This window comes from Notamacropus eugenii, chromosome 2 (assembly GCF_028372415.1).
Source record: "Notamacropus eugenii isolate mMacEug1 chromosome 2, mMacEug1.pri_v2, whole genome shotgun sequence".
Classification (NCBI taxonomy): domain Eukaryota; kingdom Metazoa; phylum Chordata; class Mammalia; order Diprotodontia; family Macropodidae; genus Notamacropus; species Notamacropus eugenii.
The window spans coordinates 503,603,743-503,628,274 of NC_092873.1; the positions used below are offsets into that span (position 1 = coordinate 503,603,743).

The window sequence follows — 24,532 nt, forward strand, 5'->3', positions numbered from 1 at the left end:
GTATGTAAATGATGATACTCATCTAACAACAAATTTAAAGATGAAATGCTCCTTTTAAGAATTCTCTACCTGTTATTTTAGTGAATTTACCTTTGTATATTCTAAGATGAAAATTTCAATTCTAAGAAAAGATTATGTCAAGTTTCTACACCTGAATTAGAAATAACTCATTTTTGGATTAATATGTTTTCATGTATTAGGTTGAAAATGCATTTTTCATGTTATCTTTTATGAAAGAAAAGCAAGACTTAAGACCAATATTTGGCATATTAAGTTTTAAAAGTAATTGAATTGTGATTCCTATCCTTAACAGGCTTTTAAGAGAAGAAATCCATACAGATGTCACTTTTTGTATAGGTCCTACATTATTTAAAGCTCACAAAGCTGTGCTTTTAGCAAGGGTTCCAGACTTCTATTTTTACACTGTTGGAAAAACATTAAATAATTGGGAGAACCATGTTCCTGTTGCTGTGGAAAACTTCGAACCTTCAGAATTTAGAACATTTTTACAGTAAGTATGTTTTCCCAATCTTCATTCATTTCATACTTTTCTTTAAACATTGTCCAATTTCATGATTTTTTTTTTAAAGGTCATTTTGTTGACATTCCATTAAATTTCAAGTCACCTTAATATAGGTGAAGTAATAGTGATTTTGGGGGAGCAAAAAGATGTCTTGGTATGTTTTTGACAGCTTGAATGATAAAACTGTGCAATCTTTTTTTAATATTGAGATTTAGAGGTTTAAACCTAAAATTATAAACATTTACAGGTATAAAACTGATTTTTTCCTCATAGTTTGTGTGAAATAGAAAAGAATGAGTTAAGAAGCGAATGTAATTGGCTTTTAGCAATTTGGGTAACTTCGTAAACTTTACTCTAAAAAAAGGAAGTAAACTGATAGGAATTTTGACTCTCTAAAGAACATGCTTTAAGAAATGTTTAGAGATTTCTGTATGGAAATCCTCAGGTCTTTAAAAATAGTTGACCAGAAAATATTTCATTATATTCTCAGGGAATTTGGTTAACTAATTGATTGAAAACACCATTTACCTTTTCGCATAAACTTAGAAATTAATGCTGTTCTAAAGATGCTTCCCCTTTTCCCCATGAATAACAGACATGGAACTAAACTGTTTTGTCATTTGTTTATTGAAGTATTATTTGACAAAACTCAGTTTTTATTTATTCATCTGAAATAGGAGTTGGGTGTGATTTATATTTTTGTGTTATTTTAAGGTCTTAAAGGAATTATAGATATAATTTAGTTGCTGTATATATTATTTATCTGCTTCTGTTTATCAAAATTCTAGTGCCTTTAGTGACGTCTTTGGATAAATAGACTTAAAATATATAGTAAACCAAATTCTTGCTCTTCACTTTGAACTCTTGAATTGGTCAACTTTCCAATGGGATTTATAAATGTGAGGGAATCTATGTTTTCTTATTACTTTCGATTTCTCTTTGAAGCTTTCATAAAACTAGATCAAGAGTTACTTAACTCTATCCATTTCCATGTGCAAGAATAGCATGATAAAATTTATTTTTTAATAGTAGCCTCAAATGTGGTTTTTTAAAAAAATTATTTTTCAGGCTTATGTAATAGAAAATGCTAGGCTTTTTTCTTTGTCAGTTCATCTTTAAATTTGGACTGAAATATTTTCAATATAAAAACTTTTAATTTACATATGCTAGTAGGCCATTAAAAATTAGTAATTATTATTATTTCAGATTCCTGCAAGTGCTGGGTATCAGTTTAATAGAAATTGTTTGGGACTGATCAACACTTTATTTAAACTAATGAGACAGGTAAAAATAGTGTAGCTTTTTGTTTTTTAATAAAATTTTTTGCTTTATGTGTTAAAACCTAACAAATTTAAGTGTGTGTGTATGGTGTTATGGGTAACATTACGTTGTATAAAGAGGTCTGGGCCAAGAGATTTTTGAGGTACTTGGGTCTAGGTGCTAATTGCATTTCTGACTAACTTAGCTGAATGATCCTGGGCACATATATTAACTTCTCTGATCATCTGTTTCTTAATCTCTAAAGTGACATGAGTTGAATTAAATGATCTGTTGGGCTGTTTTCAGATTTGAGACTATGTATAAATGATCGTATAACTTTAACAGTTTATAATGAAGACTTATCACTTTATATAAGGCCATATTTGATGCTGAGCGTTTTTAATTTTTGAAATGAACTGTTGCATCATACCCTATTGATAACTGCTTCTCATCTTTTAGCAGTAGTTACAAAAAGTGATACTTAGTAAAGCTTATCTTTTAATATAGCCAGAATTTTGTAGATACCATTCTTTAATAATATCTTCACATGTGATTTTTTCTAAGAACTTGAATAATAATACAGTCAGTGCTTTTATTCCATGTTACTTGGTTCTCAACTTTCCAGTTTCCTTTGGAAGGCAAGTAAATCTCTAGAGTATATCCAACTCTCCAGGGAAAAATCAGAACAGTACATAGTTTTTACCAAACAGTTCCAACACTTATCAGAATAAATGCAGATTACTTAATCATACTTGAGGATTCTAAAGCAGGAAAAGGGTAGAAAAGGTACATATAGAAAGCCAGCATTTTTATTTTTATGCACATATAAAAATGGTAAATTTTCTCATTTAGTAGTTTTATTTTTAAGTGCTTTACTAGTTTTTGTAGTACCAATGTGAAATGTTAGTTACTTTTTCTTCAGGAAGAAGTGTAATAAATAATAATTAAGTGATCCTTTGTTAAAGGTAACAGGATTAAGTTTCAAGAATTCTGACTTCCATTCGTTCTAGCCAGGGAGAGGATATATTATATAATATGAGTAATTTAAATTTAGTTTATGTTAACTGAGAGGCTATTTAAATTTTAAAAAATTAAAGATAGTTTCACATTCATGATTTAGGAAATTAGTAGTTTTTATTAGAATACTGTATATTAACAAAATTTTCTTTGTCAGGCCTAATTTATTAGATTATCCTGTAATATATGGTTATTGTTTTTAGTTCTTTATTAGGATTATTCTGGGGACATAAAATCATTGAGTCTATTTGCTTAGATTACAGTAGTTAGATTCTAGTTGTAACAGTATTTACCCATGGGAAAAGTAATTTATAAAACATTAACTATAGGACAGAAGTGTGCGTGTGTGTGCATGTGTTTGTTTGAAGATGAGCCCACTTTTGTAATTTCATCAGTCAGGACTTCCCATTGCTGACAACTTTACCATTATAAATGGGCAATTCATCCATAATTTAGTCTTAGAGGGTAGAAGTAGAGTGACTTGTTTGTGAGGTAGACATTGAATCCAGGTTTCTCTGGTTCCAAGGCCATCTCTCTGTTCATTGCATTAATAAAATGCAGTACAATATATATATTGTGTGTAATAATACTGTTTCTATAGGTTTTTAATTTTTTTCCTGAAGAATATAGCCTAAATTTTGGGGGGAAATCTTTATCATCATAATAAAAGCTCATTAATTCAAATACTGTTAGCTTTTAATTTACCATGTTTTATGCATATCTGTATGATTCTTAGTTGGACAAATAGTGCTGTTGGTCCCAGGGCAAACAGGTCTCCTATATTTTTGATTCTTTATTGTGTGGTATAGGCTTATCTTAAACTATATTTTAAATTAATATGTTTCAACTTAAATATTAATTTATAACTTTGAAAATAAATTGGAAGTCATAAGTTGATTTTAAAATTAATCTTTTTGAATTTTTAATTTTTAAAAGAGCACTTTGCAATTGTCTTTGCCCTCTTCTGATTTAGTTCGGTTTTACTTTATTATAATTTATATAGGTCATTATAAACTAATTCAATAAGTAGAGCATCAGATTAAAAAAATTGCAGGTTGACCATAAGGATTGCAAGAGTAGCAGAAAAATTAATTTTATAATGGCCTATATAATTGTCCTCTTATTTTTTCCATTTACGAAAAGACGATAACATGTTATTTTTCAGTTTTTTGGATATCTTTTGTTTTCCTATCATCTTCAATTTCCAATATGTCCTTCCTTCTCTTCCCTACAGTTGGTAGAGAACAAAAAAATACAAAAGAGCAGTAAAGCAACCTAATGAACATGTCAGCCAAGTCTAACAGTACTTGCGGTATCCTACATCTGTAGTCCTCCACCTTTATGAACCAGGGAGAAAAGCACATTTTCTAATTGATGTGGGAATGGGGGGTGGGGGGGGGGGGGTCAGGCTCTATCTTTGCAGTGACACAGTGTTCTGTTTTAGTATGTTCTTGTTCTTTAGATTTATATTGTGATGTTTACATTGCTTTCTGTGTCTGTTTCAGTTAGCAAAAATTCCATTCTTCTCTATTATTCATATTCATTGTTTCTAGTAGCAAAGTAATATTGCATTTTTTTATGTACTCCATTGTTAATCTACTCTCTAAAAATGAGTATCTACTTTGTTTCTAGTTTTTTACTACTTCCCAAGTACAGAAAGCAGTATTCGAAATACAATATGGACCATCTACAAAATAATTTTATCCATGTTGGTACTGTAACCTATCACCCAGGACTCCTTAAAAACTCTGAAAACTCTGGACTCAAGTGGAATTTACCGTGTTGTTACAGAATTTTAAAAGGCAACTCAAAAATAATTAAAAAAAGAATCCAAGAAACAAGAACGCTAATGGGGGTGGGTGACTGAAGTGTTGATAAATTTAGAAGATGAGCCTATTCTGTTTTCTCTTTTTCCCTAGGAAAATAATTCATTTGTTTATAATGTATTGGCTTCTTGCTATTTTTAAAACACTTTATGAATGTGAGTTTGTAATAATTTATCATAATGGCAATTTTCCTATTTTTTTTGTTGCTTGTCTTTGTCCCTTTTTGTTTTTTCTTTTGAACTTCTGTATTTCAGTCTGAGTTGCACATTCCATTATGTTGATTGTAGACTTTAATATTATATATATTAAAATATCAAAGAAAATTTAGAGTAACTGATTCTTTTAAGGGTTAGAGTATGAAATATATAGAGTTTGCTCTTAAATTTTCCAATTTGCATTACATTGTACAAAGTGCAGTTCATGAGAAGAAAGGCAAGGCTGACATACTGCCAAAATGTAGCTTAGAGGAAATATTTTAAATTCTTTGAAAGAAATAACATAAAAATGTAAACTAACAATATAATAGTTGCCCTTTGAGTTAAAAGGCATTGTTGAACTACTTATCACCATCACTGTTTTGAATTATTCCAATTAAATATAATTTTCATAGAACGGGCTGGGATCAAGATTGTTCCAGAAAGATTATTTCCAAAAGAAAATAAACTGACTGACAGGGAGTTGAGATCTTTGCAGGACCATCAGCCACGTAAGGTTAATTCAAAATGATTACCTCGAGACTTCTGGTTAAGATTGCCCTAAAAAAGATCACAGAGGAGCCTGGCAATGATCCAGAAGTGAAGCAGACTGAGTAATGATCAGGGGACGAAGAGAAACCCTCAGTCTGCTTCAGAGACCCCAAGACCATGTGAAAAGACAGTCAGAACCCAGATGTTGGAAGGATAGTATTGCCAATTCCAAAAGCCAGCTCAAGTAAACAGGCCGAAAACCTAGAGTAGTGCCACCACCAGGGTCGCTGCAGCAGGCCTGGAAGATTGCAGTATTGGCCTAACCAAGGACATTCCAAAGGTGCAGGAAGATCATAGAACTCTAAGCCACCAGTACTCTGAACATAAACACACCCGTTGAGGTAGAAGCCAGTAATCGGAACCAATAAAACCAACGTTAAGACCAAATGGGGCCTGGACTACTTCATTCAAGAATGTGAGAAAGTCCCAGAGTCCCAAATCAGAAAGTGAAGTTTGGAGGTTTTAGTAGGTTGAGAAACGGTCAAGAGATAAGCTGAGAAGAAAATAATAATTCTGCAAAAACTGTAAGTAGAGCATCAGACTAAAAAAATCTGGCCATAAGAACTGTAAGAATACCAGAAGAAATGAAGCAAGATAGAAAAAATGGAATTATAAGTGGAATGAAATAAAGAGTCCAGAAGGACAGGAGCCCAGAACAGAAGCTGGAAAATTAGAGTGGGTCAAACAGCACTCAGTGACTTCATGAAGCAAGAATATTTTACAAAAAACCCGATTTTTAAAAATTTTATTATTAAAAAAACATTTTGAGTTCCAAGTTCTGTCTCACCCTCCAGCCTCGCCTCACCCATTGAGAAGGGAAGAAATATGACACCTATTATACATGTGAAGTCATGCACAACATATTTCCATATTAGCCATGTTGTAAAAAAAAAAAAAAAAGATACAGAAAGTAAGTGAAAAAAGTATGCTTTGATCAGCACTCAGTTTATTAGTTCTCTCTCTGGAGATGGACAACACTTTTTATCATGAGTGTCTTGGAATTATCTTGGATCATTGTATCAGTAAGAGTAGTTAAGTCTTTTATAGCTAGTCATTTTTACAATATTACTATTACTATGTACTTTATATACTATATACAGTGTTCTGGTTCTGATCACTACATTTTACATGACTTCATATAAAGTCTTCCCAAGTTTTTCTGAAACCGTCTTGCTCATCATTTCTTATAGCATAATAGTATTTCACCACAGTCATATATCACAACTTGTTCAACTATTTCCCAACTGATGGGCATCACCTCCATTTCTAATTCTTAGCCACCACAAAAAGAGCTGCTTTATTTTTGTACATATAGGTCCTTTTCTTCTTTAATCTCTTTGGATATAGACCTAGTAGTGGTATTACTGAACCAAAGGTTATGCAAAGTTTTATAGCCCTTTGGGCGTAGTTCCAAATTGTTCTCCAGAATGTTTGAACTAATTTATACCTCCCATTAACAATGCTTTACTGTATGTGTTTTTCCACATTCCCTTCAGCATTTATCATTTCCTTTTCTATAATGTTAACCAGTCTGGTAGGCATGAGATGCTACCTCAGAGTTCTTTTAATGTGCATTTGTCTGTAATCAATAGTAATTTGTAACATTTTTTCATATGACTATTGATAACTTTAATTTCTTCTTGGGAAAATACCCATTCATATCCTTTGACCTTTTGTCAGTTGGGGAATGATTCATTTTTATAATTTGGTTCAGTTATATATATATTTGAGAAATGAGGCCTTTATCAGAGAAACTTACTCTAAAAAGTTTCCACCAGTTTACTGCTTTTCTTCCAATTTTGGGCGTATTGTGGGTTTGTTGTGCAAAAATTTTTAAATTTCATGGAATAAAAATAATCCATTTTACTTCTTGGGCTCCCTTATGTCTTTTACTTGGTCATCTCTTCTTTTTTCCATGGATCTGACAAGTAAATTTTTTCCATGCTCCCCTAATTGCTTATGATATTACCCTTTATGTTTAAATTGTATCTGTTTTGACTTTATTTTGGTATGCAGAGTGAAATGTTGCTCTATACCTAGTTTCTTTCTGCCAGACTGCTTTCCAATTTTCCCAGCCATTTTAGTTGAATAGTGAGTTCTTACCCCCAAAACTTGGTCGTTTACTCTTGTGTACGTAACCCATTCTACTGTTTGATCATTCTAAAATAAAACCGTTTTTAAAAATAGAAACATGTAAGTTATCTAGTATAAAAAATGACTGACCTGGAAAACAGATTAAGGAGAGAGAATTTAAGTATATTGGACCAGAAAACCAGAAACAACAACAACAAGATTAGATAACCATATCTCAAGATATCAAGAGTGAAAATTGTCTCAATTTACTAAAACAAAAGGGCAAAGTGAAAATAGGAAGAGTCTATCTATTATCTCCTAATGTCAGACCTGTGATATACTTCATAGAAGGAATCCTCAGATGAAGAAACTCCCTCTGCACTTTTAGGTTGGCACCTTCTTTGTAATTCATAATCTTGGAGAGTAGGTGCTTAGAGCCCTGAGAGGTTAAATGATTTGGCCCAGAGTAAGGCAGCTGGGATGTGTCAGAGGAGGAACTTCTTGGGAAAAAAAAAATCACCTGATGAAAACTCCCAGAAATGTCATTATTAAAACTCAGAGCTTCCAAGTCAAAGAAAAATACTTGAAGTAGACAAAAAGAAAGAGTTCATGTAACAAGGAACTAAAGGAATGGTCAGAATAATACAAAACCTGGTAGTTACTGTTACAAAGGAGAAAAAAATCTTGGGAGTACAATATTCCAAAAGACAAAGGCTTACGATTAAGAAATACCTTATCCTGAAAAACTGAATATAAATGATTTTCTTTTGGTAATCTTTCTGGAGTTATCTTGGTCTCAACCCATTCTAGAAAAATAATATTTTACTATAATATTTTCCCACTTGGGAGAAAAAGTTTACCTTAGCATTGAAAATTTCATGGAAAATTTTCATGAAAATTAGTGTGACTTCATATGGTCTTTAATGTTCTGTTACCCTAAAAATTTTCACTGTAACAATGTTTATTTTTTCTCTGTAACTAAGCTTTATTTTTTTTTAAATCTTCTGTAATCTCTAATTTCTAAAATTTGTAAAGAAAAAACATTTAAATGTAGAAGTTTTAATATGTTTCAGTAGCTAAGTTTAGCTTTTCACATAAAGGTCTTATTTACATGCTTCATATAATGTGGAGATGAACTTGATTCTTGAAAACTATGCTAGCAGAGTACAAGCTTCTATGGTCTTCAAATACTAACCTGGTAACAAGCCATCTTGGCTATTTAAGGACCAACCTGATTTACATATGCAAAGCATTATCAAAATGCTGACTACCAGATGAGAAAATTTTTTTTCATTTTATTGGCCCATGAAATGAATAAAAACACAATGACCTTCCATTGTATGAAGTCATATTTTTCCCCCCAGTGGTGGCAGAGGAATTGTTCTAAAGGGGTTAGAAGATGCTAAAAGTCACACAGTTTGTAAGTCACCTACACATATTTTAACCACTGTCTCTTGTTAACAACTGATAGTCCATGTATCCCCAAGAGATCATAAAAATGGGAAAGGGTCCCACATGTACAAAAATATTTATAGCAGCTTTCTTTGTGGTGGTCAAAGACTGGAAATCAAAGGGATGCCTATCAGTTGGGGACTTGTTGAATAAATTGTGGCATATGAATGTAATGGAATATTATTGTGCAGTGAGAAATGATGAACAGGAAGACTTCAGAGAGGCCTGAAAAGACTTATATGATCTGATGCTGAGTGAAAGGAGCAGAACCAGGAGAACTTTGTACACAGCAACAACCACAGTGTGCGAGGAATTTTTCTGGTAGACTTAGTACTTCATTGCAATGCAAGGACTTAAAAAATTCCCAATGGACTCTTGAGGCAAAATACCTTCTACATCCTGAGAAAGAATTATGGAATTTGATTGCAGAATGAAGCAGACTATTTTGTATTATGTTTTGTTTCATGATTTCTCCCATTCTTTTTAATTCTTCTATGCAACATGACAGGTGAAAATATATTTAATAGGAATGTATGTGTAGAACCTATATAAAATTATATGCCGTCTCAGGGAGGGAGGGGGCAAGAAGGGGGAAGAATATTAAAAAAATCTAAAATATATGGAATTGATTGTAGAACACTGAAAACAAATAAAATAATTTAATTTAAAAAAAATTGATAGTCCAACAGCCATCTAATGTACACACAAGTGGAGTAACAACCATATCCCTACTGATATTCTTGTAAAGGAAACTAGAAGACAAAAGTCATAGCTAAATGGCAAGATGAATCCTCCTAAGATCAATGGGTCAGAGTAGTCAGAATTTATTTATCATAAACCCAGAGTCAACAAATATTGTTTTGTGGAATGTTTGGTTACCTCTTCTTGCAGTGCTCAAGATGAACATAGAAAGGGTACTGACATAAGATCATTACAGTTTAAGCACCAACAACTGCTGTATAGGAATTCTTTGAAGAACTTGAACAGGATACTCTACCTAAATTAGCATACCTGGGTAACTAGTCACTTCAGTATAGATGAGCCAATTAGTCTTAAGCTTGGTTTCAGTACCTTTTAAGGAAAAACTGAGCTTAAATGGCAGATATTGCTTCTTCCACAGGATACATCATACAGTTATGATGGATAATGGAGAAAAAGCAGAACTACTCAATTCTGTTTTCTTTGCAAAGGTGAATAACCTTCAGAATGAGAAGCATAGGACAAAAATGGTTAAAGTGGTTACAGAGTCTAAAAAGCCAAGAAAAGGTGGTGAGAAGATGGCAACCCTTAGTGAGTTAAGATTCCCCAGGTACTGAATGAACAGGTTATGATTGAACAGTCATCTTTCAGAGATTATGGACTTTGGGGAGGTGACTCAGGACTGAAGAAAGGGAAATGTTTTTCTGATTTTAAAAGGAAAGAAGAGTGGAATCTAAAACAAATGAACTTGCCTCTTCCAGGCAATGTTTTAGAATGTATCATTAAAGGGAAGGTTTTTGAGTGGTCAGATCTTGTCCCAGGACCAAGATGGCAGAGGAGAGAGTGAGACCAGTGACTTTACACAGCCCTGCCTCATTTAAATCCAGTTCACTTACAAGTCATGGCTTCACCTTCTTGATGTCATGATCCTCTTCAAGAACAGAGGATAAAGAAAGACAAGAGCCAGCCATCAGGGCAGCTAGGTGGCCCAGTGGGTAGAGCAAGGACCCTGGAGGCAGGAGAATTCAAGTTCAAATCCAACCTTAAGACACATACCAGCTAAATGATTCCTGGGCAAGTCACTTAACCCTGATTGCCTCCCCACTCTTCCCCCCGCCCCCCAAAAAAGCAACAAACCAAAACCTAACTATGAACAACATTTATTTTTTGGAGAAGATTACTAGCTGGTTAGAAAGATAGTAGCCATAGTGGTAGAAGCCTGGCCTTAGACTCAGCAAGATCTCAATTTCAGTCTCTCCTCTGAAAAAACAGTTAATTTCGTGGGGCTCTGGCCGACAGATGGATTCCTTACACCACTGAAATCACAGACCTCTTCCCCTTCCTTGAAACACAAACAGACTGGTAGATAATAGTGATGTTGCAGAGTTAGCATGCCATATATAATATACTGAGGTTTTTAGCAAGGCATTTAATGAGATATCAGCAACTGGGTATCCATGTTTATTTTCATGGCTATAGCTTTTTTGAGAATGGTACACTTTCATGATATTACTGACTTTTATCTTTTTTCTTCATATTTTTCTTGATAACTTATTTTTAGATCATTGATTTGCTTGATTTGCTTTTTTATTTTTAAAAAAATTTCACATAAGTATTTAAAAATTAATTTCTTTCTCCCATACCCTGGAGATTCTTGACCCTGTGTTTCTTTATAGGAATTTTGTTAATAGCTTTTCTAACTCTATAAAATGTTCTTTTGGGAATTTTAATTGGTACAGCACTGAATAAATAATTTAGGTAATTATAATTTTTATTATATTGGCTCAATGTACTTCATTTCCTAATATATCCTTTTCTCATCTTCTACTCAAGTAACTTTCTCTTGTCATAAAAAAAAAAAAATAAAGAGAACAAATGCAATTCAGCAAAATTAGCCAACACAAAGACATCTTTGCTGATTGTTGCAAATTATTTTTTAAGCAAACAATTTTTAAGTTATTCAACTCACTGGTAGGGATGATGAATATAAATCTAGCTATGTCTGTTATTTGTTGATTTTTTAAAAGTACTTTTTATTCTGAATTTAACAAATACCAAAAATATATGAATAGAAAATGAGAATCTTATGTGAAACCACAAAACTTTTGCCATCCACCTTTTCCCTTTAAATACATGTAACTTACTCTGTTAACTTTTACAGCTATCTTGTTGGTCTTTTTCCTCCTAAACTTCCTTTCTATCTCTTCATTTTAAAAAGATGCTTTTAATGACCTCTTTCTTTGTTTTTTATTTGCTTCCATTATTATTTGCTCCTCTCACCCTTGTACAAAAAAAGAAAAATACAGGCCCTATAACAAGAAATCATAACCAGCAAAATAAGCCCACGTATTTGCCATTTGTAAAAATATATATCTTATTTCGTACCTTGAGTCCATCACCTTCTATCAGAAGTCCATCCCATACTTCACCATCAGCCTCTGGCATTGTGGTTGGTCACTGCGTTGATCATAGTTTTAAATGTTTTAGAATTTTTTTTTTGTAGCATTGTTGTGGTTACTACAAAAATAATTTTATTCTCCTATTCTGCTGACTTCTGTCTGCAGCAGTTCATACAGATATTATCTCAGGTTTCTCTGAAACTCATAATTTTTTGCAGTAAAATTGTATTTCATTATATTCAGATACCATAATTTACTGTCATTCCAAACTAATGGCTGTCCTTTTGTTTTTAGTTCTTTCCGATAGCAAAAAGATCCCTACCCTAATTTTTTTCTTTAATTTTGCATAAGTATCCTTTTCTTCTTTCTTTGATTTCCTCTTTCTTTGAACTGTGATAATATAGGCCTAGTAGTGATATTATTGAACCAAAGGATATGCATGGTTTATTGACTTTTCGGGCTTAGTTCCAAGTCCTTTCTAGAATGGTAGAACCAATTCAGAGTTCCACCAACAGTGTATTCATACGCGTATTTTCTTCAGCTCATTTTTCTTTATCATTTCTGCTACTTTGATGTATGTAAGGTATAGCCTCAGGGTTGTTTTAGTTTGCATTTCTCTTATTAATGACTTAGCTGTTGATAGCTTTGATTTCTTTCTTTGACAACTGCCTAATGATTTTCTTTGACCATTTATCTATAGGAGAATGGCTCACCATTACTCTGTACTCCTCCCTTTCCCTTATCTGTAATATCCAATCGTTTGCCGATTCTTACCGCTTCTACTGCCACAACATCTTTGACATGCGACCCCTTTTCTCCATCCTACTGATAATACCATAGTTTAGGTTGTAATAATTTATTGCCTAGATTACTTTAAATAACTCCTAATTGATCTCTCTGGTTTCTCACTACTCTAGTTCATTTTACATACAGTAGTCAAAGTAATTTTTCTTAAATGCAAATCTTACAATGTGACTTCTCAACTCTGATGGCTTCTTTTTGTCTCTAGAATCAAATAGAAATGTTTTAGCTTTTAAAAAAAGATTTATTGTTTTCAGTTAGAAGTCCATTTTCCCACTTCTGCCTTCTGCTTTTCCCAAGGGGGAACCTTGTAACAAATACGTACAGTCAAAACAAATTCCCCCGTTGTCCATGTTCAAAAAAATACTGGTCTTCTAGAAGAAACAAGGCGAATTAAATGCATATTACCCAGTTGATGACATGGAGCTACATGGACAGTAAGTCAAGATAGTCAGGAAGTATTTATCTTGGACAGGCTTTATTGGTGGAAAATTAACTCAGCCTAGAGTTTAATGAGGAGTAAAGGAGATTGGGTTGGACTGAATTGGTAAAATTATATAATGCTTTCAGTGATTTAACCACTTAATGCCAAATCTCTTACACACACACACACACACACACACACACACACACACACACACACATTTTTAGCACCAGTATTCTTCTGGTCATAATAATGACTAACATTTATTCCGTTGTTTAAAGTTTGCATACATGTATCTTATTTGGTGATGTGGTGAGATTGAAGAGGATAACCGCCACAATCCTGGGACGGTACAAAATTTTGAATACCTCAAGTGGCAATGGCAGTTTTCAGATTGGCTACAACATGTTGTAAGTGATGAACTTGCCCATGAGAGGGAGTTGAAAAGTCATTGGCATATGGTTGGCCAGAGAAAGAAGTGTATCTATTGTCAAATGAGAATAAAATTCAGTGGCTAGAGAGCTTACACTTTGACATTGGAAAGACTTGGGGTCAGGAAGACTTGAGTTGAGATCTGGCCTGAGACATTTAGTAGCTGTGTGACTTGAGCAAGTCATTGAAGCTTTGTCTGCCAGTTTCCTCATCTGTAATGTAATAATAGCACCTCCCTCCTGGGGCTGTTACGAGGACCAGATGAGAGAGTAGCTGCAAAACACTTTTCAGACCTTAAAGCACTGCATAAATGCTATCTGTTTTTATTATTGGTGTCTCCTGAGATCTCAGGAAATAGAGAGGAGAACTTCTAAAGTGCTGGGTGGGTTGTTGGAAAAGCAAGCCCCCCAAGGTGCACAGAGGCTCTGCTATCACAGGGTTCTAAAAGGAAAGCAATTTTCAAGGGGGTCAACAGTCACTTTAATCAAGCACATGTATCATTTACTTAGTTCAGGGGGAAGGGTCCACACTCTGAACTTCAGAGAAAATACAGAGAAATCTAAATCAACAGACAGTGTTTCCAGTGCTATCTGACAGTAAACAATACATACGTCACAAATCAACAGACAGATGCAACTGCCTGATCGTAGATATATAGTTACCAGAGAGGGAAGCACCAACATTTGGGTTTTCAAAGCCAGGGGGCTTCTTAGCGTCTTCCCAGAGTCTCATCTGGCACACCAATCTTCTTCCAAAAATTAAACCCCAAATTAAACCTCATTTCAGAGTCTTTATACACTTTTTAGAGCCAAAGGGCATCACAACCTTTGAGAACCAGTGCCTCATTAACAGAAGGTGTGGGCCTTCCTACAAATCTTACCAGGCCCATTAATGGGTGGGGAAGATCTTCTTTAATCATATTAAAATAATTAACAATACAAATACATATACAGTTTCTAGTTAAACTCTTATTTCTATACTTTACTCCTAGTAAACATTCTTGATTGATAAAGGCAAAATTCAGTCAGAGGCACTTGATTATACTAAAACAAAAACAGCAAAAGATCCTACTTTGCTTGCCATTACAGTTGTCTGATTTTACAAAAATACAAATTTGTGGAAAGACATAGGTAAAAATCCATAGGATGAGATGTAGAGGGATTATGATTTATGTTGGTAAAAGGAATATCCCTATGGATGAAATCAGAGATCTGGTGGATAAAGCACTGGGACCTGAGCTCAAATCCAGCCCTAAGACACTTACTAGTCGTGTGACTTGAGTAGATCACTTAGCTCTGTTTGCCTCTATTTCCTCATCTGCAAAATGATCTGGAGAAGGAAATGACAAACCACTCTAGTATCTTTGCCAAGAAGACTCCAAATGGAGTCACAAAGAGTTGGACACAGCTAAAAAGTGACTTAACAACAACTACTAATTATCAAGTATGGTTCAGGATTCTTGTTCTGACCTTGATTTCAGTTCAATTCAACAAACATTAATTAAACCCCTACTACATAAGTGTAGTATAGGTATAGATTTTTACATTTTATGGATATATCTATTCATGAGGAACAATATGGCATAGCAGATGGAGATCTAGGAAGATTTGAGTTCAAGTCTGGTTTCTGACAACACTGGCTTATATGACCATGGGCAATGTACACTTCCACTCTCAGTGCTTTCAGCAAGTCTGAGACTGAGTTGCAAAGAAGATAGAAGATGCTGACCTGTCATGGTGAAAGGTATACCAGTAAATCCAGTGCCTCTCTTTATCCCAGCATACTTTATATCAGCAAGTAGGAAGCAGATGTCAATTCTAAGTTACGCAGGGGAAGGGAAGTAAGGCAGGAACATGTTGCCCAGAAAAACAACTAATATAGTTATTTTGTTTTCTTAGTCTGCAAATCTAATTTAAAGACCATATACCAAAAATGATTTCTGCTGCCTTTTCCAGGATAGCCACCACTGATCCTAGGTGTAATTTGGTAAGTTTTATCACCTTAGTTTATTTTTCAGATGCTTTTAATACACCTTTCCTTTTTCTTTCCATGTTCTTTTTTCCATCCTTCTTCCTCTTTTAAATCCCTTTTCAGAATATCTAAAAGTTTATAAGTTCAGGTCATTGAGTTGCCAGTTCAAATAATTCTTTATTGGTGAAACATATTCAAATATGATTTGATTAAAATGACATACAGAAAATTATACTGAAAGAATGACAAAATTAATACTCATTTTAAGTGTAAAAGCTGATAATTTTTAATAATTTATGGCACTTTAATACACATTTAATTCACATTGTTTCTCCTTGACAGTTACATTTTGAAATATTTCTTTTATGTGATTACTTATTGCAGAATCTCTTTGGTTTCAACATTCATGAGTTACTTAATTTTACTGTGAAAATACTGTACAGAAGAACTCCATAGATGGCTCAGAAATAGGGTGACAAGACATAGAGCTTGCTCTCTCGCCTTTTAATGAAAATTCAACCCCAAATAACATAAGGGGCAACTCTGACTCCTTTGATTTACTAGAAAGTATTATTACCTGGGATTAGTCCAGCATTTGTTTGTGAAGTTGGGGTAGTTTAAAGAGGAAAAACAAAACAAACCTGAGAGTTAGAACCGAGGAAACACCCTAACAGAATGACGATTGGTTTGCAGACTTATAGAACAGCAAAAGATGTAATAAATCTGGTTGAATGAAGAGCAAGTCAAAGCAAGTTTGGTTTCCTTCTATGAAGAAATATTAGAGAAGTCCAGTGTAAAAGAATATATGGGGCCCTTATTAAAATGACAAGCCCTGAAATACATAGTTTAGATAATACTTATGGAGCAGAGTGGTTAAGGATTAATTGATAAGCAAGGAATCAATGTATTTATCAAATGGTGAGAATTAGCGGAACTTACATTAATACAAATCAGTATTTTTAAAAGTTCTCTCAACAAAGAAAACATTTTAAAAAGTGATGAAGTTTAGTAGCATCACATTTAAGGCATCTGTAGGAATAAAAGTCATATAGACACAATGGAGAATGTCTGTACAGAATAATTTGCCATTCCTAAAGGAGAACCACTATTTGGATTTTTGATAGTTGTAACCTGGGAGATCCTCTGTTGTATCAGATTCCCTGTTGGTAACACTGTACCTGGTTCAGAAGGAGGTACCAGGGGAACTGGTATGAGGTGATCCATCCCTGTAGAGAATAAAGAACTTGGAGAGGCTACTGAACAAAAGGAATTAAAAAACATTTTGCTCTATCAGTACAGGTAGGAAAAAATAGTCTCACTTTGGGGAATGGTTTGTTTCTCACATATTAATACAGCACGGAATACTGTTGGAGGTCCAGAAAAGAGGAGCAGACTGACTAAATTGGTGGAGACCAATAAGCCTGATGAGGAAATGGTGACTGGAATTGGCTTACTGACAACTGATTTTACAGAGGCAGCCCAACAGAAACAGTTTCTCATGATGAAATGCTCTACCTTTGGGAAAGCAAAAAGCTGATGTTCATGTACTTCTTCATATGTAATTGTTGTTTTGACCCATTTTAATAAGTGTAAGAACTAGAAAGCTGACGTTCTAAAGCCACATCAATAGAATGTGATTAACATTTAAGCAAAGTATTTTTGAAGCAAAGCTTTATTTTCTGTGTAGCATGTTTTTGTGTGCTTAAAGTATTTCACAGTTTTGGAAGCACATATTGGAAAGTAAAGTGATCTGTCTTCCCCTGGAAGTCTTTGCCTTGAACTTTATGATAGCTTATTTACAAATTCTACTTCAAAGGGACTTTTGCTGTAGCCTCCTAAGTGGCCCCCCTTCCTCAGCTATTTCACCACTCTAGTCCATTCTGTACACTTTTGCCAAAGTAATTTTCCCTAAGTGCAAAGAGATTGTGAGTTTGGTATTCATTCAACTCCAGTGATTTCATATTTCCTCTAGAATAAAATATAAATTCCTCATTTGGCTTATGTAGCCCTATACAACCTAATCCCATCCTTTCTAGCTTCATTGGGCATAATTCCCCAACTTGTGTTCTGTAAGCCAGCCAAATTGGCTTTCTCCTTGCACAGAGCACTCTGTGACCAGTCTCCATCCCTTTACAATTACCTGTTTACTTAATTGGAATTTATTCCCTCCTAATTTTTGCCTCAGCAATTTTCATTCAAAAAAGGAATAAAAAAAAGCTCACACATCATCTTCCTGAAGCCTTTCCTCCCCCTCCGGTTGTCTTCCTGTTAGACTACAGTATATTTAACGAATATACATGTATATATTTATTAATTTTGGTTTTATGCTGTATATATTTTGATATGTACTTGTCTCACCTATCAGAATGTAAAGTCATTGTGAGTAGGAATTGTTTTATTCTTCAGATGCTTTATTCCCGGCATCTTAATTCAGTGCCTTGCATATAGTAGATGCTTAATAAAGACTTATTCATTGAATATTGAATTTTAGAATTAAGACCTCAGAAATTAACTAGTTCAATTGCTTCATTTTAAAAGCACTTGCTTTTTTGCTCCATTTGAGAGAGAGCAAATCTGCATTCAGATTCCACTTCATGTGTATGATCCCTTACACGTTTCTAAAAAAAGAGAATAACAGTTGCATCTACTTCACAAGGTTATTGTAAAGCTCAAGTGAGATGATATGTACGAGGGATTTTGCAAACATTAAAGGGCAGTGTAAACATCCCCTGTAATTATCACCTTCACCATTATCACCATTGTCTCTGTTGCTTGCTACAACCCTGACCCACAGAAGCAGAAAATGCTCTGCTAGGCTGGGACTTCTCAGCTCTTAGGCTGGCATTCTGTGCTCCATACCATGCTGACTCTCTTCAGTGTCTGAAACTGCTGAAATTACATTTCTTTTAAAATATTCCATTTCAGATTGGCCTTTCCTCACTTAATCTATGTTACTAAAATTTTGCTGCAATGAAATAATCTCAGAAACACACTCCATTGGGAATTTATCTTTAATGAAAACTTTTGTATCTTTTGTTTTATCATAGGGTTGTATATTCCTCGGACAGAAACATAAAAAACTATGAAGAAGAAATCCTGAGAAAGAAGGTGCGTGGGAACAGGTTACAGCAGGAAACCTCAAATGCTGATATAAATTCTGGAAAGTATGCCAGAATCGATGGATGTTCAGCCACATCCCAGAGTAGTTTGACAAAGCCTCGAGATGGAAGTTTGGTTGGTTCCTCTCTCACTGAATGTGGAGTTCCAGAAGAAAACAGTGATGCTGGGGACAACTCGGATTTTATAGGTGGGACTTTTTGGTGGATTATTTCAATTATATTGACACAAGAATATATGCTAATATAATTTGTAGAAAAATTAATTTCTGCTGAGCATTTTAAGTAGTTATTGGTGGAGAAATGCAAATATTGCTCTAGAACATTTTCAGTTATCCACAGTAATAAATAGGCAACGGGATAGCCTGGGTGTAAAAATCACAAATAACCCAGAAATGTAGTCTTCAGCCGTTTAAACCCTCACACTTCTGTCACTTCATACTAACTACTTAATCAACAAAGAAGAGCATTTACCAGAATTGCTTTTAGGTAAAATTGATTTTCTGAGCTTCCTGGTTTTTTCTGCTTTACTTTGCCATTGTACAGTGGTAATAACTGTAGAATGACCAACTTGGCAGAGGTAGGGGAGTGATTCAGCATAGCACAGGAAGGGAAATAACTGGCTCACTAGATGCAGCACTAGTTGTTTTCCGTTTTCAACTTCCTTGTAAAACTGTTCTTCCTTTTGTTTGTTACTCTCAGTCTCCCATATTGATAACCTTGAAGTTGTTCACCTCTCTTATCCAGTCACTTGCCAAATCCTTTGGATTTTACTGCCCCAGCCCATTGATCCATGCCTTCTAAGGTCAAGCAGAACAAGCTGTATGTCTCTTCTAGGTAACAGCCCTTCACATAGTTAAGTGCACCTATAATATCCCCCCTTAAATATTTTAGCTTACAGGCTAAACATTCTAGTTTCCTTCAGTCTGTCTGATTATGGCATAGTCTTGTTACGATGGAATAAAGAAAACAAGTTTCATCCAAACAAACGATTTATTTAGCATGGCATGCTAAATGTTGCAAAACAAACTGGGTCCAAGGTCAGTAAACCAAAGATCCCAGAACTTAGCTTTCTATACAGTTAATATACAATTTGGAGGAAATGAGAAACAGGATTATAGGGATTGAGACATCTGGTTTCTCATTGGTGGAGGAAATGGGAAGACAATGAGGTGAGAGGGAGAAGGGTAATTTTATGAAATTCCTTAAGAAGGGTGATCTTTGGGAGGGGTAGTAATCAGGTGACATATAAGCAGCTGAAACTCAGCGTCACAATGTGGTGGATAAAGGCAAAATGGAGTCACTAATGCTATTTTTAATGTAACATTCTCCCCTTTTTTCGTGGGGTTCTCAACCTCCAGGATTGTATTTAAATACTTTCATCTATTAAGGATTTCTGGTTGGAATGATAGTCTATTTTAAGGGGCATCCAAGGGGTGGGATGAGAGGTACAAAGAGTACAAGCAGAATCATAATCTCAGTGTCCCCTAAGGAGACAAACTTTGTTAAATAGACTTTATAGATAAATTAAGGCCATCCACAGGTTAGAGGCTGATTCTGGTCCAGTTAACTAGAGTAAACAACTTAGAGGGCTCATCATGAACTAATTTGAGAGGGGAGGTTTATATGTCACCAAGGTTACCAAGAAAACTCAGCAAACATAAACATCATGAAACGAAAAGCTGAAGTAATATATAATGTTCATCAATACTGTCAAGTCTCCTTGTAACCTGGTAACCCACTTCTAAAATCCATTTAATCAGCAATTCATCTTGAGTCTCAGATGTCCCAGGTAATAGTCCAGTCTCTAGAAATATCTTTCCTTTGGCATTCTGGAATAGGTCTCACTCTCAGGGTAGCTCTTAAAAGGCTTCCTCTTAGTAGATGTTTCTGTGGTTCCAAGTTTTTGCAGAGATTCCTAGATAATTCTGCTAAAAATCTGCATGTAACAAAACTCAATACATAGTACAACCTCCTAAATTTGATTTTTGAATAACTAGTTCATGTGATGAAAACCAATTCAAGCCTTATGGTTCTGATCCTATTAACAGAGAAGAACATCAAATTGGGAACCCATGGTTCACCAGAAACATCAGAGAATTTCAGTTTTTACATCTCTTGCCATTTCTATCTTTATCTGTTTCTGTCTTTACCTAAATGCCTAAGCCTATACCTGATATGGACACTGTCATCAACAGGCTGAAGGAAGAATCTTAAAAGAAAAAAATAATCTTATGAGAATGAAAAAATGAGCCCTTCTGCTTCTTAAAATTATCAGAGACTTCCAAAATAGGAAAAATAATTTCTCTTTCTTTATAATTATTAAAGCAGTTTTAAAATCCTTAATCCAATTTTGAGAACTTGTTATTAAAGCATATTCAAGGCATGTATATCCCATTAGAAACATTTGGAAAACAATCATGTGTGTGTATATCTTAGTTCTTAGAGAAAACAGTTTGATTCTGTTGCTTTCTCAAAATTTACTACTCCATTTGATTAAAAACTTTTATCTTTGTCTTTTCCCACCCTTTTGAGGATGTCATCCCCGTATCACCCTGAAAGAATAAGATACTTGAAGGGCCTAATCTTATACACAAATATATAATTATTAGCAAGGAGACAGCAAATTCATGAATCTATTTACTTAGTTGCTTAGGATATGGAATTGACTACAAATTCATATTGAAATAATGGTTTTTTTTACTTGCCTTCTATAACTTAGATATTTCAGTATTAATATATTAATAGATTTAATGTTGCAGCAACAAAATTTCCACTGTTCATTTGCCCCAATTATAGAAATTTTCTATAAAAGGAAAAGGAGGTATATAGTTATAATGATATCAAGACTCTTCCTTCAAGGGCATGGACTGACCTGACATAAGATATAACAGGGGAAAAATTCCTTTAGCTCTGTGTGATTCCAGGAAAGAGTCACAGTTAACAACCATTTACACAGCAAAATTCCACATCATTCACATTCATAGCCAGGCTCAAAATTAACCAAGTAAGGAAATTTCCTGTTCAGAAAGGAAATTAGCATAATGAGGAAACTGAGTCAAGAGATGCCTATGCCAAGGTCATCTCTTCAACTATTCCTAGACACAGACATTCACTTGTAGTAGTTTATCAGACTACTTTCCTTTTGGGTAGCACATGACATTCCCCTTGAGTGCTGGGCTATTGGCTCAATGACATTTCAGATAACTATATCTGAAATCGAATTCAGAACACTCAAATTATGGAACCATGAGATTTTACCTCAAACAGAAAAATTTCACTAATCGCAACTTAGGGTTAGGCTATTCTTCTCATGTTATACTCTTTCCTCCCTCCTTCTCTCCCTCCTCCTTATACTCACATACACACGTACACACACATGTGTCTGTGTGTGTGTGTATTTAACAGACCAAAAAAAGACATCTTATTTGTCCTTCATTTATAATTTAAGAAAATTACATTCTGGAGTTTTACATATAATGAATAAATGATACTTAACTCCAAACTCCAGAAAAATGCTGACTATAGTAAGCCTCTAATCTGTTTTGCCTGTTAGACTCTAGGCAAGATTGAAATCTTTGAATCTAAAGTCTTTTGTCACTATGTTGGTTCAAAGGTGTAACTTCAATACAGACTTTTTATTAACAGGTATAATTTAATAATTTTCATAAGTAGTAGTCAAATAATCTTAGAGGAAACTCAGTCTTCACTATAAGCAAACTTGTAAATTTCCCCATGCTGGCTGGGAGAGGTCCTAGTTTCTCAGACTTCAGTACTTGAGAATTCTATTACACACTGTCAAGAAGGTTGATAAGATCTTACGACTTGGTCCAAGTAGAAAGTCCCAGAGAACCTCACAGATAAAAATAAAGTGAAGGGTCCTATGCTACTTTTTCTCCCAGCACTAAGTTATTATTATCCACTTATATCCTAACAACATTATCCCACTTCTTATTATCCACTTATATCCCAACAATATCCTATCCAAATTAAAAGAGATCTTATTTTTCTAGCAACATTTCTGATATAATGGTTTCCCAAATTTCACTATGTAAGAAAAATTTTAGAAAAACAATAATAACATGTATAACTTCATGTATTTAAAATTAAAATATTAAACAAAATCTGTTACCAGTCAGATGATATCAGATGGTATCAATTCAGTCGAATGCATTTCCACATTATCCTACATAGAAAATCACTTACTTTATCACTTGGCATGTTACACTGATTTCATTTAAGACCAGTATAGACTACTTATATTTACTAATATTTGTATCATGCTTTCCATGTGCCAGGCACTGTATTAAGCATTTTACTATTACGATCCTTACGGTAACCCTGGGAGATAAGTGCTATTGTATATCTCCTTTACAGATTAGAAAACTGAGATAAACAAAGGTGAAGTAACTTGTTTACAGTCACATAGCTAATAAATTTCTGAGACAGAATTTTAATGCAAGTCTTCATGATCTGTGCATTTTCCAGCATTATTTCTTTAAAATAGCAAAGTTCTGATTATCACAGTTATCCTAGTAGGAGAATACATCTCACTGTAAATGAGACCACACTATGATTTAGTTTCAAGACAGATTTCAACCAAATTAAATATGGACTTATAATCATAAAGAATGACCACTTGAAGTTTATCATATCCTTTTTAGCTTGTTGAGATAAGAAAACTTCCCTCAAACCTCTCTTTCCAAAACCCTTTACTTTAAAACCTTCCTTTCCCACTTTGTCAGTGGAGACAAAGTCTCAGTCCCTTCATGGTCACCATAACTGTTAAGGTGGAATAAAGAAACTAGTTTTATCCAGACAGATGATTTATTTAGCAGTGAATGTGGTTGCAAAACAAACCAGGTCCAAGGCTCTTGGTAAACCAAGAACCTCCAAAGCTTGGTTTCTACACAGCTGATACACAATTTAGAGGGAATGAAAAGCAGGAAAAATGGGATTTCTAGGGATTGAGACATCTGTTTTCTCATTGGTGGAGGGTATGAAGAGACAGCGAGGTAAGAGGAGTAGTCTTTTGATAGGTAGAGGGGATCAGGAGACATTGAGAGAGAGAGGAGTATTCTGTGACATTCCATAAAGGATGTGCCGGATGTGAATCATGAGCCATGCAAGGTACTTTTGACACAAACATGATCAATAAAATAGTTCCTGCTCCTAAAGAATTTGTTTTATTGGAGAAAACAAGAATATAAATAAGCATATTTGAAATGAATATAAAGAGAGTAAATAAAAAGTTAAATAGAAGGGAGGTTCAGAAGGAGGACACTTGGAACTGAGGGCGTCAGGAAAGGCTTCATGGAAAAGATGGTGCTTGAGCTACATCCTAAAGGAAAAGAGGAATTCTCTTAGGTAGAGGGGAGAGGAAATGTGTTCTATGCGTGTCTGCCAATAAAAGGCTTGAAGATGCGAATGTAATGTGTTAGGAAGAGAGAGAAGGTCCATTTGATTGGATTAGAGAGCAGAAGTGAGAGTAATGTCTAATGTGGTCATAATACTCAAGCAAGGTTTGTGAAGGGCCCTAGAGGAGTTTATATTTGATCCTACAGGGAAAAGAACATTGGAATTTTCTGGGTAAAGGAGTGACACACACAGATTTGTTCTTAAGTCACTTTGGCAGAAGTGGGGAGGATAGACTTAAATGGAAAGAGGTTTGAGGTAGGGAGATGCATTAGGAAGCCATTGCAATAAAGGCAAAGAGACAATGGGACTTGAGCTAAGTTGGTAGCTGAATGATAAGAGGCATTAAAAGGGAGTGGTAGTACAGATTTTGTCAGC

The 24,532-nt window shown here is 34.4% G+C and overlaps 1 protein-coding gene across 1 annotated transcript in view; it reads left to right on the forward strand.

Moving 5' to 3' along the window:
* BTBD8 (BTB domain containing 8) overlaps positions 1 to 24,532 on the forward strand; it is a 145,154-nt gene that overhangs the window by 7,579 nt on the left and 113,043 nt on the right. The window contains 2 exon segments of the mRNA XM_072649072.1: positions 314 to 511; positions 18,671 to 18,930. Of these exon segments, the coding sequence (XP_072505173.1) occupies positions 314 to 511; positions 18,671 to 18,930 (458 nt within the window).